The following is a 17943-nucleotide window of genomic DNA, read 5'->3' on the forward strand; positions in this document are numbered from 1 at the left end:
GGTGGCAGCACCTCTTCCTCTGCATCAGCATCATCTCACTGCCTTTTTGGAGTAAAACTCTGGTGCCCAGGCAAAGAGCTTTTACCCTGGCAAGAACCAGCCTCCCCACAGAACAGGGCAGGTTTATGTGTGGACAACAGTGTCCTTGCAGTGCCATAGTGCCAGATGGCAAGCAGCCCGGGGCCAGGGCTTCCCAGACACTGCTGGCCTTTGTCTCCAAGCAGTTGGAGTTCAGTTACATCCCCAGGGAAATGCAACCCTGGAGAGCACTGAGTGCACACAGTCCTGGCTGCGGGCAGCAATGGGCTGACCAGAGCATGTCTGACATGAGCTTCTTGCTAGAAAGCGTCTTATCGCTATCCTGAGACAGACTTCGGCCAAGACACGGGGCCCTGGAAGGAAGCCCAAGAAGCCACCAGGGTTTTGCCTCTGGCTCATTCCCATTTGGAAAGTTTTGAAAGGCCGTAGCTATCTGGCTGCTCTGCGCTCTTCCTGCTGATCCAAGCACTGCCCAGGGCTGGCAGTGCAGCCTGCGTGACCTCTTGCACAGCTCTCTAATTCAAAGCAGCCCCTTGGCAACACATCCCAACGCGCGCTCATCACCTCCCTCTCCCTGAGAGACTGCGAACCCTCTTCTGCTGTGACCAAGGAGCTGGAGGGCAGAGGAGGGAAACAAGCAAGAGGATGCAACTGGTCACGCTCTTCATTCCCGTCAAAAGCAGGGAGTAAAGCCAAACTCCGTGTGTGCATCCCCAGGAATGTGGTTCCCACGGGGTGCCAGGAATCAGCCACTTGATTCAATACACAGTCCTCAGGGATGCTTGCTCAACAGTAACTCGTGGTGCTTTAGGGAGAAGACAAGACACCCCTCTCCCCCTGCGCCCAGGCTCATGTCCCACCCACAGACACTCACTAACACAGAGGGAGGCTCTCGCCCGCACTTACACCCACCCAGGCTACGCGAGCGATCCTGCGCTTACTCACAAACAGCTCTCGCATACACGGGTGTAACGTGCTGACTCTCCAGCACACCCTCCGCGGTGCCGAGCCTCTCGTGGCACACACTCCCACCGTCACACAGACGCACACACACTCCATTAAAAGCAGCTGAACGAAAAAGCCGAGAGTGACATTAGATGGTCCCGTCTAGAATCTGGTACATGGGAAGCACATACCTCTCCCATCAGCTGTTATTCCAATGCCGCTGCTGCAGAGTGCCTGGAATTCAGCTGCGTAGAAAGCACAGAGCCATTAGCTTTTCTAGACAGTTCACACACAGAGTGACATTAATTCTGAGTAACGTTGCATTTACTGTTTGTTTGTTAGAATGTCAGCTGTGGGCTTCCAAGCAGTGTCTGTTTATACTTATGCAACGTGTATTTTAGAGCTGATACTCACAGTAGTCCAACACTGTGAGAATCCCTGCAATGAGATCAGCATCAGATCTGTGAATCCAACCTGAATTTGTCGACTGCATGGCATCCCTTTCCCCCTGCCTATGGCTTTTCCACATCACTGCTAAGCTGCCAAGGCCACCTCAGCGACACGTTAGGGACCCAGAATGTCTCTGAGCACCTTCTTGGCATTTGGCAAACTCAGATGGCAGAGGAGCTCACCAGAGTTTTTGGCTGGACAGGGTTGGCAGGGCTCTCCGAAGCCATGGTCTGGGTTAGCACAGCAGCACTCAGACTTGGTGACCGCTCCCGGGAAGGGACGAGCGCACGTGCCCTTTTTAATGCCCCCGTAACACGTGCTGCGCATGTGGGTGTCCACACAGACTCGTCCATCCACCCCGATAGCCAGACCCCCGAGGCACTCGCAGCGGAAGGAGCCCTCTGTGTTAATGCACCAGCCATTCATACAGATTCCTGGTGTCTCGCACTCGTCGATGTCTGAAAGAGGAAGCACAAACTGGCCGTTACCTACCCACAGGCAGCAGGACACAGAGACAGGGGCTTTGGACTGTTTTGCAGGGAGACTTGGAGACTAAGAGGGAGCCAGAGGTGCAGTTTAGAGCAACGCATCCCCTGCATGCTCTGCTGGCTGTCCTTGATGGTTCAAGGGAAGGAACTGGGCTCTTCTGTCTCCCGAGACCCAGCCCTTGCTCAGAGTAGCAGGGTCTGGTCTCAGCTCTGTTAATGGGGCAGTGACCCGAAGAATTCACCTCATGTCACAGCAGCATATGAAGAAATGCTATGTTCTCCTCCTCCTCCTCCTCTTTCCTTCACCCTGCCTTCACAACCTAGCCTTCCTGGTTTTGGGAGGTGGCACACAAACCATAGTGGAATGTGCTGTAGAGACCAGGAAAGCTGTGGAGATGACTCCTGCCAGCTCACGCTGGCCATACGGAGCTTCACAGCCCTGCTTAGTCTCCTTCAGAAAGATGATTTAAGCTCCAATTAGTGCTGAATTAACAGAGGGTCAAGAACATTTTCCCTTGTGCTTATTCTGCTGTGAGGGGGTAATTTCTGGTGGCAGAGCAGGAGATGGCTGGCAACAGCCTTGGTTTTTCTCAGCTCCCCTTGGCCTCAGATACATTGCAAGTCCCCAGGAATGTGGACAGCAGGCTGGGAGGAGGACAGAGGCCACGACTGGGGACCTACGCACCGACACAGTACCGCCCGTTGGGAGCCAGCACAAAACCAGGCTTGCAGATACATTTGAAGCTGCCGTCCTCATTGATACACATCCCGTTGAGGCACATGTTGGTCGTGGCACATTCATCGTGATCTGGGGAGGACAAACAAAAACCACGGGCTGAGCCTGTGGGCTGCAGCAAGACTCTCCTGTGCTCAAAAACTCTGTTCCCCATCTCATGGTCAAATTGCTTCTTATGGCGGTGGGTGCTTATCCTCAAGGCAGAGCTCCCACTGCTTCTCCTGGTGAGAGCTGTCCTGCTGTGTCCCTGCCGCTCTCAGTACCCTGCTCAGCTGGTGCAGCTCACGGCAGGACTCAGACAGTTGCTGCTGGAGAATGTCCTGCTTCCAGACCCAGCCCTGCTCATGCTCCTGGACCCCAAGACCTACAGGAGCACCCTTATAAAATCACCATCCTATTTCAGTCCTCTGATTTTAAGATGCACTCTGCCCTAAAGATGAAGGGAGTACAGCACAGATTAAAGTAACCACCAATCCCCAAGGAGGACATAACCTCAGCTAAATCCCAACCTCCCCAGGCACATCAGGGAATAGCTTACCAACACAGTTCTTGCCATCAGGGGTGATTTCAAAGCCGGCATTGCAGATACACTGAAAGCTGCCATCAGTGTTAACACAGCGGCCGTTCCTACACATCACTCCATTCATGATACACTCATCAATATCTGGCAGGAAAATAAATGTAAGAAAGTAGCAGCAGGTGGAGGGAGAAGCAGTTCCAGCTTAATATGCGCCATGAGAAAACCAGGCAAGTGCTCTCAGGACCTCAGAGTGTGTACTGCTCCAGGATCACACTCTTTCCCTCTGTACAAAGTACAGGAGATGGAAAAGATGTGGAAAAAGCTTTCTGCATACTCTGAAAGCAGCACGACATTTGTGAGGTTAGAGCTCTGAGGTCTCAGAACCTCCACGATGTCCTTGTCAAGCTCCTGCCCCGGGACCTTGCCTCAAATTATCCTAGGGCTGTTCAAGTCCACAGGAGACAGCAAAATCCCTCAGACCAACAGCCACAAACTCAGGCCGGCCACAGAGATGTGGTCCCAGTGCCTCCGCAAAATTAATTCCAAGGCAGAAGCTGGGGTACAGTGTGAGTGAAGTACGGCAGGAGGGAAGTGCCATGTTGCACATCAAGAACACGATGTCCACTTGCTCTGGGAGACAGGCCACTGAGCGCCTCTGGGTAAAGATAAAAGGAAGAGGACTATCTATCTCAGGTGGGGTGTTGCTACGGTCCCTTTGTCAAGAGTTGGGGAAGACAGGATGAGCTATTTCATGAGCAGCTTTCAGAAAAACAGTAGTCTAGCGCCAGCAGCAATGCACAATCCAGACACTTTGTAGACTTCTCCTAATTTGGAGAAGTTTGCTTGAGAGCAGCCTGGCAGGAAAAGGTCAGAATCATGGATGATGTGGGGTGGCCCCGCACAGAAGGAAACCTCCTTTTGGGCTGTCAGCAGAAGAGCTGTGTGTAAGCCACATGGGACAGTTTCTTATCCTGACAGCTAGAGAGGTCACAGCTGAAGAATGACATCCAATTTTGGCACCAGACATTAGAAAAGATAAAGACAAAATAGAGGATGTTGAGAAGATAAAAACAAGGGCAATGAGAAGCTTAAAGACACTATCAATGAGAAGAGATTGAGAGGCTCGCATTTGTTTAGTCTAGAAGGGAAATGACAGGGGGGTTACAAGTTGCAGTTCCCCAACGTGTGAAAAATGTAGAGCAGACAGCGATGAACCAATTTTCATGGCCAGAAAGGGAACCACAAGAAGAATTCAGCTTAAAAGATTTAGTTTGGAAATTAAGGAAGCCTTTCACATTGTCAGGCAATTGGTGAGTCCTTTGGATACCCCTTCATCAGAAGCTACTCAACAGAAAAACAAACAAATCAAAGGTCAGGCACTGACAGGGAAATCTGCCTTTGTTTCTTGTCCTCATGGGACATTACCTTCCCATTATTCTTTTTTAGCAGTCCCTCATCTAGAGCACCATCTTGCTGCAAGACACTAACAGAACAACTTTGTGAGAAATCACAATTCCTGCGTTGATACAAACATTCCTCAAAATCCTATCTTTTGTCAAAACAAAATGTTGTCATCTTTAAATGGAGTTCTGCTCTTGAAAAGGACTCTAAGTTCCTTGATTGCTGCTAGACAATTTTAAGGTTGATAAAGGTAGAGGAAACTTCTAGGCAGATTTCAGGACACTGCTGCCAGCTCAGCTAAGTCATTCTGAAATCCTATTGCACACCTGGCTGGAAGGTTGTTTGGTGCTGGGGACTTCTCACTGTGTTTCCCCTTTACAACCATTTTCCTTTGGCACCTTGGTCTCTGATAACCCAAAATGAGAGACAGAAAATACTTACCGATGCAAGCCTGCTTCGTGGGGGTGCTCTGGAAGCCTTCGTGGCACTTGCAGTGGTAGGAGCCAGGCGTGTTCACGCAGTCGCCGTGCACGCAGGGGCTGCTGGAGCACTCATCCACATCTGCAAGAAGAAAAGCCTAAACCTGTGAGTCACCATTATACACAGCAAGCTCCCAGGACAGGCAACAAAGGCTGCTCCTAGGAGCTGCTGAGCCTGTCCTTTCCCTGCCAATGCTCAGCATCCTGACAGCACAGACGATTCCTTATCCATCCAACAGTCCCTCTGCCAAGCCCATACCACTTCAGTTTAGAGGTAAGAATGTTCAGGGGAAGCGTATCAAAGGCCTTACAAGTCCACACAGGTGACACCCATAGCTTTTCTCTTGTTCACTGATGCAGTCGCTCTATCGTCAAAGGCCACTAGATTGGTCAGGCACAATTTGGCCTTGGTGAAGCCATGTTGGCTGCACCTAATCACCTCAATCTTCCACAAGTTTCAACATATCTTCCTTTCTGAACAGTTCATAGCCATCAGTGTAGCTTTCTAGTTGCACAGTGGCTTCCAGCACCTCCTGTTTGCTACCCTTGCTGTGTGCATTAGCATAGAGACATTTCAGCTGGGCTACCAACCCTCTCACCTTTTTAGAGGAACATGATGTAATTCCTTTCAGGCATTTCACAGGTGTTTCCCTGTTGGTTCCTAAAACATCAGCAGCCCCTGATAATTAACTAATTAAACTAGATTATGGTATCTCTTACATAGGGGCATTTCAGAGGAAGGCTTTTCCTTCTGCTCTGAGCAGAGACATGGGTCTAGTTTCTTTTGTTTTATGAGTTAGTTGTGTCAGTCAGCCTGAGGTTGAATTCAGGCTTACCTCCCCCTTGCACAGCCTTAAGGTAGGGCTGTCACTCAGCCTGGGACAACATACAATACCACATATCAATCTCTCACATTCCCGGATACTGTGCTGCCTGTTGAGCTCCTCTTGTAACATAGCTACTTGTTTGAAGAGTTCTTCTAGCTGGGCATACTTCCAGCTATGATTCCTACCACTGGATGCTAGGGGGACTTCCAGGAGCTGGATCTCCATACAATCTAAGGTCTGGACAGTTATTTCAGCCCTGGGGAGGTCTGCTTGGGTGGAAATGCCAGGCTCTTCTTTGGCAGGTGCAGTGGGTGGTCACCAGTTTCTTTCAGCAGGACACAGTGTCCTTGTAGCTCGCAATAGAAATAGCCCACTTATAAAACGCTTTTTTTTTGAAAGATGCTATCCTTCCAATTCCTTGGAGACCTCAAGCTTCTGAGTAGGCTTGTACAGCCACCATCTACCTGGGGTGACCGTTGGGGCTGCAGCCTGAGCCTGCAGGGTGAGCAGAGCAGGCAGCAGCCCAGTAACTGGCAGAGCACGCTGCCCTTCCTGCTGCTCCCCAGGGGCTGGTTATATGGGGCTTCCCACGCTGTGAACTGGCCACAGGGACCACCGGCACTGCCCCGGTGCTGGGACTCTGTCCAAGCAGTGACAAGCAGATAAGAGAATGGCAATGTGGTGGCTACCAGAGGAGAGTTGTCACCCTGGGTGGTCCTCCTGGGGCAGCCATATCCTTTCCGTCATGCTGCTTCGTTACCTGACACAAGGTCTCTGTCCCCAGCCTCTTGTGGGGAGCCCTGGCTGGGATGGGGGCTGATGAGGCAGCAGCTCAAGGTGCTGTTAGGAGCAGGCATGGGGCACAGCTGGAGCTGACCCTGTGTGTCTCAAGCAGAACCTACTCACCAATGCACTCTCCTCGCACGTCCTGCTTGTACCCCATGTTACACTCGCAGCGGTAGCTGGATGGGGTGGGGATGCAGCGTCCATTCAGGCAGAGGTTAGTGAAATGCTTGCAGATGTCAATGGTCTGATTCAAAGTGGCGGTTCCTGGAAAGCACAGAGACAGCATCAGGTAGAGGATTACAGCTCCCTTGATTGTCCCCAGGAAGCAAGGGTCAGTAAGACCAAACACTGTGACAGATCAGTGATGCTCCTGGGTCCTGAACAACCATGGGGCTGCAGACACAAACTCAGCTGCCTCAGAAATCTCTGCAGGGTGCTGCAGTACCTGGCATGCCCCTTCCCCACTGACATGCACAAGGTGGCAGAGCCTCTCAGAAGCAAAGTGGGAATCAATATTTATCGACATCCAGTGCATTTTCACAGGCTCCAGCCCTTAGCAAGGAGCTATGTAAGGGTACACAAGAGGGGTGTCCATGGTGGTGGGAAAAACAGTTTTGTTTTGGGGAGGCATAGAGTGAGGCGGTGACGTGAAAGCTTCATTCCCATTTGGTAATTAGAAAGATATTCTGCACTGGAGCCAGACTCGGCTCCCTTGCTCTGCCAGCAGACGCTGTTTGATCTGCTTCTGGGCTCAGCATCCTGCACAACATTAGTGTCACATCCCATCACTCCCCCCGTGTCAAAATAAACCTCGTAGCTGGCTCAGAGCATGGGCTTTGCTCATGTGTGCACGGCTCAGAGAAGTGGGCCGGCACGCAGGCAGACACACTGCCTGTGTTCTGAGACAGGCAGCCAAATTGGGTCAGCACAGTAAGAAAGTCATTTTAATTACCAATGCTTGAACTTCCTGGGCCCATTCCAGGCAGACCTGGGATCCCGCCTTGTCCATTTGCCCCATTTGGTCCGATGCCTCCAGGCCCGTTGAGTCCCGGCCCAACACCATTGGGCCCGAATCCAGGAATTCCTGGAAAGCTCCCAGGGAACCCTGGCACGACTGGGAGTCCTTCGATGCAAAGCCTGCGGTACTCATCTGAAACAAAACAGCTGCCTTAGTGCTTTTCCAAGAGTGCCTGAATCCCCTTCCTGCCTTTGCCAGAGTGCAGAGAACAGAGGGATGGAGACAGACTGGCAGGCAGCAAAGAGGGTGGGTGCTGGTGGGAACAGGGCAGATGGGTGAGGAGGGCTTTAACACCCTTCACTCCGGAGAAAATGATGAGACACAGCTTGCCAGGGTGTTTGGTAACGGCTTCTCGGGGTGCCCGGGACAGCTGGCACCGTGGGCTCCCTCATGCAGGGAAGGACAGGACACAGGAGGGTGCCAGACACGATAAGGCTCTGCCCTGATCAGAGCTGGTGATGAAAGAAGGGAGGCAGGAAGATAGATCTACTGTGCTGTGCCTCCTCGAGGCCTCCTGCTGCCTGGGCTCACCCTCGTTTGGCCCCAAGGTTCAATAATGGTGGGAGCCAAAGAGAACTGAAGGGGTAGGAGGAAAGGAATAAACACTTGCCTTGGCTGAACTCATTTGGCTCAACTTCAGATGAGACCCAGGCAGGAGAGCCAGCCTCCCCGTGTGACCTTTCTCTGGGTGTTATGTTGACGATTCTCCACGTCAAGCCTGGGGTACCACGAGGGCCACCAGCGCCGCGAGTTGGCCCGGCAGCAGGTGGAAGCCCTCTGTGTTGTTGCACTTACCAGACCCACGGACAGGGCACATCTCTGGAGTCTGGCCAATGGCCCAGCAACGCCCGGAGTCACAGCAGCACTGCATCTTGGTGTACTGGCCAGGAAGGTCCCCGGCACAGCGGCCCCCGATCAGAGCAGAGAAACACGTCCCAATCCGCTGATCTGCAGCAAGGGAGAGGAGACACATTCACAATGTGTCATCATCATATTCTTGGTCAGGTCTTGCGTGTCCGTTTCCAACGGCATCTCTTCTGGCCTTCCAGTGTTCTGATCTGACCTCTTATTCTGCCCCATCCTCCCCGATCATGAGGTTCTCCAGCACCTCCATCTGGTGCACAAGGCTGTAGGGCCGGGCCTCATTCCCCAGTATTAGATTGCACATTCCCATTTAGGCTCCTAAATACTATAAGCAGCCTGACTGAGAGCCAGAAACAGGCAGTAGCTGGGCAATCCTTCCCCATCAGATTCTCCACTGAGAGCCTGCCTTCCTTGCCCTGCAGGAAGGACAAGCTGACCCAGCAGATTCTGGCTGAATTCAGAGAGCAGAAAACAGATGAGATCCCTCATCTCATCCCATGCCTCCCCATGTTCCCAAAGAAATGGGATTATTTACAGGTGTTTCCCTCCTCTCACCAGAGTTTCTGCACTGATGAGAGATATCAGGGGACGGGTTCCCCCCACCGACCCAACACATCAGCTGGGAAAGGGAACAGGCTGAGGAGAGGTGGTCTGCAGGAGACCACTGCAAACATGTGCACCTCCACTGCTGGACAGCCTGACTCAGCCCCTCAGTGAGGACACATAAACCGTTCCGGACTAAATGCATTATTCAACAAAATTACATCCTTGGGCTAAGATGTTCATTCTTCAGGTTCCTCCTCTGATGTTAGTGTCTGTCTTGCTTATTTATACTACGTTTGTGACCAAGGGTTGGCCATCAGTGACAACATAACAGCACAACAGGCCCTGAACTTGGCCACATGCAGGGCAGTGTCTTCTCCTCTCTTGGGCTGTTGGACCCAGCATGATATATTTTCCTCTAACTTCTGCCACTAAAAACACTTCCCTGTGATAAAAACAATCCAGTGCTGCCTGCTACTATTTTGAGGGTTCCCAGACAGCGAGCGGGCATTCCCCGGCCGTTCCTGCTCTAGGCTGAAGCCTTGGCTGCAAAAGTCCTTTCCCTTGTTCTCACTTGTTGCAGGATAGAGCCGTCAGACCAAGGTGGCCTGCCATTTCGTACATCACTTTGGTCATTCTGGGGATCCAGGTACAACCCTTCCAGCGTTAGCCAGTGATCCCCAATGCTGAGACACTGGGGATGTGGTCCTGCACATCTCAGGCCTGGCAAGGACCTGCCTCGCCTTCCCAGAACTGATTTAGTGGCAAATATCCCACGGCCCAGGCTTCCCATGAGGAAGCATTCCCTGCCAGGTCCCAGTGGTCCCAGCTTCTCTCGCTAAACAAATGGAACAATTCCCAGTTCCACATCCCTCCGGCCTGATCATTCCCATTCTTGGTGGATGCCTGTTTCAGGTCATGGGTTCCCACAGCCTGGACTGAGATGGGAGGAGAACAAGCCCTGGATGGTGGTCAAAGTCCACGAGCCTGGCCAAAGCCACAGACACCAAGCCTGGCACCGGTGTTGGGTGTGTGTGGCTTCTGGACAAGGCCCAGGAGACTGAGGGGCTTTCACATGTCTAGCAGGCTCCGTCTGGCACCAAGTCCTCTAGGAAAACCTGGAATCTTCCACTCATTCATCTCCTGTCCTTGTTTCTCAAGTAAATTAATGAGGGGGAAAGTCTAGTCTGATTTGTCATCTGTGCCTCTAGACTGACATTAGCCAGCAGGCTGACACTTTCCTGAAATATAATTGAAATTAATTGCATGGAGCTGTTTGATCTGTGGGCTGTGGTTCCATTTCTTCTCTAATCACAGCTCAGTCACTTGCAGAGGACAGTGACCCCATTAAAAACCAGGGTGACTAAACCAGCAGGTCTCTTCTCAGATACATCCTTTCTGCCATTCTGCAGCACTGAGTTCAGCAAGAACTATTCCCTTTTAGGAAACTTTTTCCACCAAAGAGATCTGCAGAAAGAAAAACAGACTAGGAGAAGGGAAACTTGAGTGAGGAGATTGAATGCAACACTGGATTATCTCCTGATCCTCATGAAGGGAAGTACCAGCCTCATGGGCATTTGAGTCATCCCAAGCCCTTGATCTCTGGCAGGTGGCAAGAGTGCAAGAGCAATGCCCATGTTTTTGCAGGTCTCAGCAGATGCTGGAGTGTAGAAGAGGGCTGTGTTTCCACAGCACGTTGACAGGTTGATGTTGCTTAACATCAGCATGTAGCCCCCTCTTATTCCAGAGGGAAGCTGCTCTCTGAACAAACCAGGACAGGATAGTGGGGCCATTTGGAAAAACTGCACCTCAGACCCTTGATGGGAGTTTAGCTAAGTGAGGGCTTAGGGCTGAGCTTGAATGAACTCCTGAGAGTGGGAGTTTGGAATAAACCCTTTGGGCATTAGAGAGGACAGATCCCAGCCGGCTCCTTCAATTCTTCTGTGGGATGCTTGCTGTCCCAAAAGCTGTGATACAGGGTGACAGCCAGCCGGTTAATGGGCAAGGAGTGATTTGGAGAATGCAACCTCCTTCCCCGCAGACAGACATGTGCTGACAAGTTTGACAAGGCAGGGAGGTCACAACAGTTTGTGTAATGGAGGGAATGGCCCAGCCCTTATTCATCTGGACAAATGTTTATTGAATTCAGCTGTCTTTGCTGTAGTTTGTAATAATCTCTCTCAGAAATGAAGGTCAGAGCTAATTGAAAACTCATCTGGAGCTGCCTTGGGCAGAGAGAGGGGTGGATGGAAAGAACAGTGGGTCCCTGCAGTCTCTCTGTGACCTCCAGCAGGACCACCCACACACTGGAGGTAAGAGCACAAAGCCCTCGTGGTTTTGTTCTGCCTTCCTCTGCAGCTGCTAAGGGAACAGGTTTGCACAATAACCTCAGTAAATCAGATAATGCTGCCTGCGAGAAAGGAGGTAAAATTCCACATGAGATTAGACAGTGCACAGAGGTAGGGGATAGAGCCACGGGTCTGTCAGAGATTCAGAGAGGCTGTGGATGCTTTACAAGGTCCAGCCAGGCGTGGTAGAGCAGGAGATGGGGTTTGGCCTGCTTGTGATGATGGGACAGGAGACAATTCCAAGCTGGACTTTCCTGCTGGGCTCCGGCCGAGTCTGCACTCATCCGGCTGGGCCATGATGCCCTGGTGTGTGTGTCCTGGTGCCCAGGAGAAGCCCCACACCAGGAGCTGCACCCTCAGAGGGACTATCCAGCATGGCTAATCTCCATCTTCGCCTTGAGTGGCGACGTCCTCTTTGTGGTCTGCACAAAGGTGCCTAAAATCTGTTGTGCACCTGCAAGGGATTTTGCAATTTTCACCCTGATGGAAACCTGGTTTGTTCCTTTGGTGAGGGGGCAGGAGCAGGGAGAGAGGGAGGAATAGAAAATACTGGCGCTGCTTCCCAGCAGAGAACTTTAAAGGGTATTTCTCTCACTTTGTGACTTTTCACGTACAGAAACTGAGAAGCTCAAGTTACCAAACCCAAACAAACTAGTGGCTGCAAAAAGGCAGATGGCTCTGGCTACAAAGGACGTGAGGCCTATTAGCTCAGAAGGCAGCTGTAACATGGCAGCACGTAGCCAAAGGTCTCCCACTCAAGATATCCAGTGGTGCTTGGTTTGCAAGGAAGAAGCATGCAAAAAGGAGCCTTATACTGAGGTGAGGACGGCCAGTCTGGACCAGTGATGCCACCATACATTCCCTGTTTCTGGAAAACTGACCAATTCCATTCTTGTCTGGGTCAGATTAGATGGTGGTGTCTGTCCCAGTGAAGAGTCATGGCAGAACGAAGGCACAAAGTATCTCTCTATGCACAGCTCCCACCAAACTGCAATATCCATTTGGCCACCAACGCTTCGCTGTCTCACCGCAGGAGGGCTGCAGCGCAAACAGGGGAGCTTTGGGTATTAGTGCAGGACAGTTTTTTGCTGGCAAGTGCTATAATAAATTCACTCCCTCCCTGGCTGTTCACTCCTTTCCAAATCACCTCTCAGTTCGACGATTACAAGGTTGAGGTATAAATGCACCCCTGAAATGATCTGATAAAAAATTTATTTTCTCTAGGGGGAAATGCTTTACAAATGTGGACTGAACGACCCACTTTTGAGTTGAGGTTCCTGCACAGGTTCAAACTATGGAGCAACTATGGAGCCCTTCTACACCCTCCGGCCCCTGGAGATGTCCAGGTAGACATCTGCTTGGCAGCATCACCAGCTCCCTCAATGCCTTGGGAGCTGTGGGGGGGCTCTGCTCAGGCTCCTTATCAATCTGTTTTGAGCCTGTGACCCTCACACCATTTCCCTTTTGTCATTTCTTGCCCTCATAAATTTCCTTTTTCATTTCCTTTCCTCCTCATATTTCCTTTTTCCTCTTGCTCTTTCCTTTCCTGGATAATGGTCAAAGGAGGCAAAAAGGGTTCTCCAAGCAGGTGAAGTCCTCAGTAACACCCTCCCAACCTTCTCTGAGCCCAGGACTTTAGAACGATAAGCAAGATGTGGCTCTACCCAGAACTTTAGGTAGTACATCTGCCGACGTTGCCCAAGAAAAGTCCCAAATCTCTCAGAGCTTTGAGGCACTACCAGGGAAAAAGAGCAAAGAAAGCAATGTGCAGGAGTGCTGACTTGCAGTGAACAAGGGAACATCATGTGCATGTCTAGAAATGCATCTGAAAGGCCATTTTTCTCATTTGAAAATTATTCTTTTAAGCTGTTCTTGAAAAGTAAGTCATCGTACTGGAAAGAAAAAAAAAAAATTATCACAGCCTGCTGGAGCAAATCCTTCTGCTGCCTGCAAAACACTGAGCCTGTCTTTTACAAGCAGAAATGAATGAAACTGTTATGAACATGTGTGGAACTGGATTCTTTGTGTCAAGCACAGGTGGTTGAATCATTCAATAAATGTTCATTTCAAACTATGACGGACTTTCTCCAGCTACGCTGCTGTTTGCATTTTACTGGGGAAGGCAGTGAAAGCAGCTAATGAGATTTGGGATCAACTCAAGCTCAGTGTCTTGCTGTTTCAGCTGCAAAAACTACAGGAGATTATTCAAATGTAATAAAAAGGTGTTTACTTTACTAAAAAGGGAGGGGAAAGGGATGGGAATATATCAAGGCCGCCACCATAAAGTCACCACATAGCCAGTGCTGGTGCCCCATGATATATGAGACACTGCAGTCACTTCCAGTCTAAACATCTGAGAGGTGGCAGTGTGACAATCTCTTCTGCTCTCTCATGATGCTGTTCATGCTTTGAGGGTGGCCACATTATTTATTAATTTTCAATTTTACAAACCATTTATTTGATTTGTTTCAGACGACATAAATTGTGGTCTTAAACTACTATAAATTCTCAAAAGGGGCACTAAAACCCCCTCAAACGATAGAAGCAGGGTTTGCAACATATGGATCCCAGGGCAACAACACCCCAATAGTAACTGTACATTTTGCCAGAAAAAATATTGCCTGTCCCAAAATGTGACAGCACACTAGCAGCATATATTAGCTCAGGGAAATGGCTAGAGCATGATGTATTGAGTTCAGATGCAGTCATAGTCCACTGCAGCTAACTAAGCTTTGGACTATTTTTAAATTTGGGCTTTCTAATTTTATTTAGTTTTCATTTCTTGAAGGACTTGGTTTCAAGGAAAGTGAGGAAATGTCCATATGACTCATCCAACAGCCGTCACACCCCTCCGGGTTTATGGCAGAGTCTGGGAAACAGGGAGGAAAAGAATTTCATTCTCATTAAAGTCTATCAGATTCCCAAACAAGGTGACTTGTACGTTATACTTCACAACTTTTTTTCTTTCCGAAACTAGAATATGATTAATTTTTACTTCAGTTTTTGTGGCTATAAAAGAATTTGGAAATTATTTTTTTTCTGTATTAATTTCCAGGGCTTTCAACAGAAAGCTGTACCTGACATTTATCCATTGCACTAACAATGATCTTTGCCTTTGCTGTAACAGTTCCTCTTTACAGATCCTTGCATCCTTGCCTTTCTGAAGGCAAATGAACTTTCTGAACAGTGAGACAAACCCTGGGATTCATTGTGACTAAAATAAGTGCCCCTGCTGAAAGCAAGTAAACAGAGAGCTGATCTATTTGTCATAGAAATTGTTGTCTGTTACAAAGAGAAATGGACCATCAAATATTTACAAGGCTTGGAAAGGAATTTTGATCTGTTAAACATGCAAGATTCACTCCAGGCTCTGTAGTCTGGAGGCAGGACAACTCGTCAGTCTGGGGCAAGCTTGCCTGGACTAATGCCAGTTCTGGGAAGCTCTGAAATTCAGACACCTCGAGCCCAACTGAGACAGGTACGTCAGGGCCGGCGGAGCGGCACACGCCAGCCCCGCCGAGCCCTTCAGTCTGCAGGACCCCGACTGCAAGACTGTGATTTCCTCACGAGCCCGGGGGTCATTTTGTTGCTAGAAACTGGATACTGTGGGAGGAAGGTGGGCTACAGGATAATGTGCAAGAGCTTACACGACAGCCTTGTAAACCTGGAGGTGCAGCGTGGGTGCAGGAGGAGGTGGCTGCAGTGCCCTTGGGAAGCACCCCGTTCCCTCCGCAGGGTACAGAGGGGATCCAGACAACCAGCTCACAAAGCAACTCACCCCAAAAAGGTTGAGCTCAGTGAGATTACTAGCTGATTACTAGCTTGGGGCACTAGGGATTTATGAGCCATTACCTGTGGTCTAAACAGGAAGGAGGAGGAGATTATAAAAGTCACCTCTTATTTGCATTGGTTATGCAAACACTTGGAATAAACCTTTCCCCTCTTCACCTCTGCAGAGCAAGCAGAGGAATGTGCAGGTATGGGATGCCCCCCATCACTGGGGCCCTCTTTGCTCCAGAAAGGCCTGCAAGCCTTCCCTTGGACTTACACCCCACAGCCACACGCTCTGCCTGCAGTTCAGTTGCAGGGGGGAGTACTGGTCTCTCCCCAGCCGACATCTAATGCAGGAGAAAAGGGATAGCATCTGGAATTCTCCCACTAACTGGTGCAGTTCTGTGTATAGGAGCACAAGGATCCTTTCTCAAGCAGACCACTATCCCAGCCAGACACCTTCCAACCCAGTCCTTCTCCTTGTGTTCTCAGCAGCCCCTTGTCAAGCATTTTGAGCACTGTGGGACCTGCAGTCCAAGTTACAGAGATGGAGAAAGCCCCGGCCTGCAACAGCATCAAAACCTGTGACCAGGAAGGAGCATGGAAGCCATGGCACATGCAAAGGGCAGCACACAGAAAAGAGCATTTTCCAGATGCTGTAGGAACAATGTGCCCTTTGATTTGCAAATCTGGTGATCACCAGATAGTGATTTGCAAATCACTAGGCCTGTGTTTCAGAGGGTGAGCTCTCCCCGTATCTGTGGTCTTGGGATCTATTTAGCAACTTACCAATGCAGCGTGATCCATCCGGGCTGGTCATGAAACCACGTGGACACGTGCACACGTAGCTGCCAGCTGTGTTGGTGCACTCACCGCCATCACACACGCCAGAGATTGCACCGCACTCGTCCACATCTAGAAAAGAACAAGCCGTGATTATATTTCCCTGTAAACCATCTCCTTTCCTACCTGCACTGTGGATCCAGGACCAGAACTGGGATCACAGAGGACGGTAGCTGGTGTTATGGGTTGTCATGGGATGCTTGAGACCATAAGTGGCCTCCAAGCAGTGGGTCAGTGTGGAAAACAAGAGTGCCCCAGAGGGTGACACAGAGGGCTTCTTGGAGTCCTCTGCTTATCCCTGTTGATGGTGTAGGTCTTTGAGTAGGCTGATCCAAACCCTTGAGCTCCCTGGAGTAGGAAAAAAGCTTCAGGACAGAAATGTGTCTGTGCAAGTGCATGACTGGCTGGACAGCAGGTCCCTCTGAGTGACTCGGAGGCCCCTCTGAAAGCAGGGATGCAACGCTAGAGACAGCATCATGTGTTTTATAAAAGCACCAGGCTCATGCATTATTCACTGACTTTCTCCATACAGGAGAGGTTTGGTTTAATTTTAAGTACATTTAGACATCTAAATCCAGGTGAAAGGCCTCTGTATTATCAGTCAGGCAAGGCGGCTCTGGACAGATCACTCTGTGGGTTCAGCTCCTCAGTCAGCAATCCTATTTTAGTGTGAACTGATTTGCATAACAATGCCATGAGCATGCCAGAGTTTGAACTATTTATCTGATTATATGGAAGATGAGACAGAGATATACATTGAGTCCGCAGAGAGATCACACCTAGTTATGCATGGCAATCAAAGAAACATCACCTGTGTCATCAAGCCCTGCCACACACTGCTTCTGCAGCAGCCCACGGCCACATGTGTGACAGTATAACATTCCAGTGAGATGCGTCTCTCTGGATTTATGAGCATGGAAAACAAGGACATTGGAACAAGATTTTGTCAAGGTGCAACAGCTGGACTCAGACATCAAAGGGACCAGGCAGCCCCAGTGCCCCGACATGGTAATAATTGCAGAAGGGTTACAAAAGTACCAAAATTCAGAGATAAGCATCCCAGTGGTGTAGCTTCTGCCCTTTGAGCTTACAAGGACCTGTCTAGTGTGGAGATACAGCAGACCCTCACCACAAGCAAGTCTCCACAGACTAGCCCTGTTGCCAAGATCCTGGATGCCTGGGTCTGGATCCTGAAACAGAGCATCTATATTTGAAATCTTGCTCAGACTTCCATTTCAATCCACGTGAGAAGAACCGAGTTGGAAATATGAGACACTGTCGGGTTTGCTTGAGAACTGCAGAATTCTTCAAACTTGCCAGGCCATTTGCATTACAAACTTGTGAAAATTAAACAAGTACCTATACAGATGATACAGAGAGAGACAGCCTATAACTTTTGCATGCAGCTATCACTTGGGACCTGAAAGTCGGAAAATCAAAGGGAACAAAGTAGCAAATCAGCTATTTTGAAAAGGGCAATCTGTTTTCAACAAATTTTGACAAAAATGTCAATATAATTAAATGTACAGGGCCCGGCCATGCTTGTAGGGCACTTGACTCTAAGGACTTGTCTGGGAGCAGGACTGGAGATTTGTTTCTATTGCCAAATGAATTCTGTTTCAGAAGCTGAGATGGAATTAGATCCAACCTCTAATGAATCCATCCAAAGCAGTTGGTTGGTGGTCATGGTTCAGGTGGTGGTAAGAGAGAATATTTACCCAATAGTTTTCACAGTGGCAAAAGGAAAAAAAAAATGTGTCTTGGCAATTGGCGAAATAAATTATATCTGCTAAGCAACTTTATTTATTGTATTCTAAATATATTGTGCTGTTGTGAATGGATAAGGGGATTTTTATATGCAATTCAGATGCTGCCTGAGGCTGGC

General features: G+C 49.7%; 1 protein-coding gene across 1 annotated transcript in view; it reads right to left on the reverse strand.

The window, feature by feature from the left end:
* FBN3 (fibrillin 3) overlaps window positions 1-17943 on the reverse strand; it is a 113531-nt gene that overhangs the window by 37053 nt on the left and 58535 nt on the right. Inside the window, 9 exon segments of the mRNA XM_042794583.1 lie at window positions 1176-1229; window positions 1617-1892; window positions 2608-2730; window positions 3197-3322; window positions 5021-5140; window positions 6792-6935; window positions 7624-7821; window positions 8485-8637; window positions 16005-16130. Coding sequence (XP_042650517.1) covers window positions 1176-1229; window positions 1617-1892; window positions 2608-2730; window positions 3197-3322; window positions 5021-5140; window positions 6792-6935; window positions 7624-7821; window positions 8485-8637; window positions 16005-16130 — 1320 coding nt within the window.

The sequence above is a fragment of the Tyto alba genome, unplaced genomic scaffold, assembly GCF_018691265.1.
Source record: "Tyto alba isolate M040663 unplaced genomic scaffold, T.alba_DEE_v4.0 Super-Scaffold_20000042, whole genome shotgun sequence".
Lineage (NCBI taxonomy): Eukaryota > Metazoa > Chordata > Aves > Strigiformes > Tytonidae > Tyto > Tyto alba.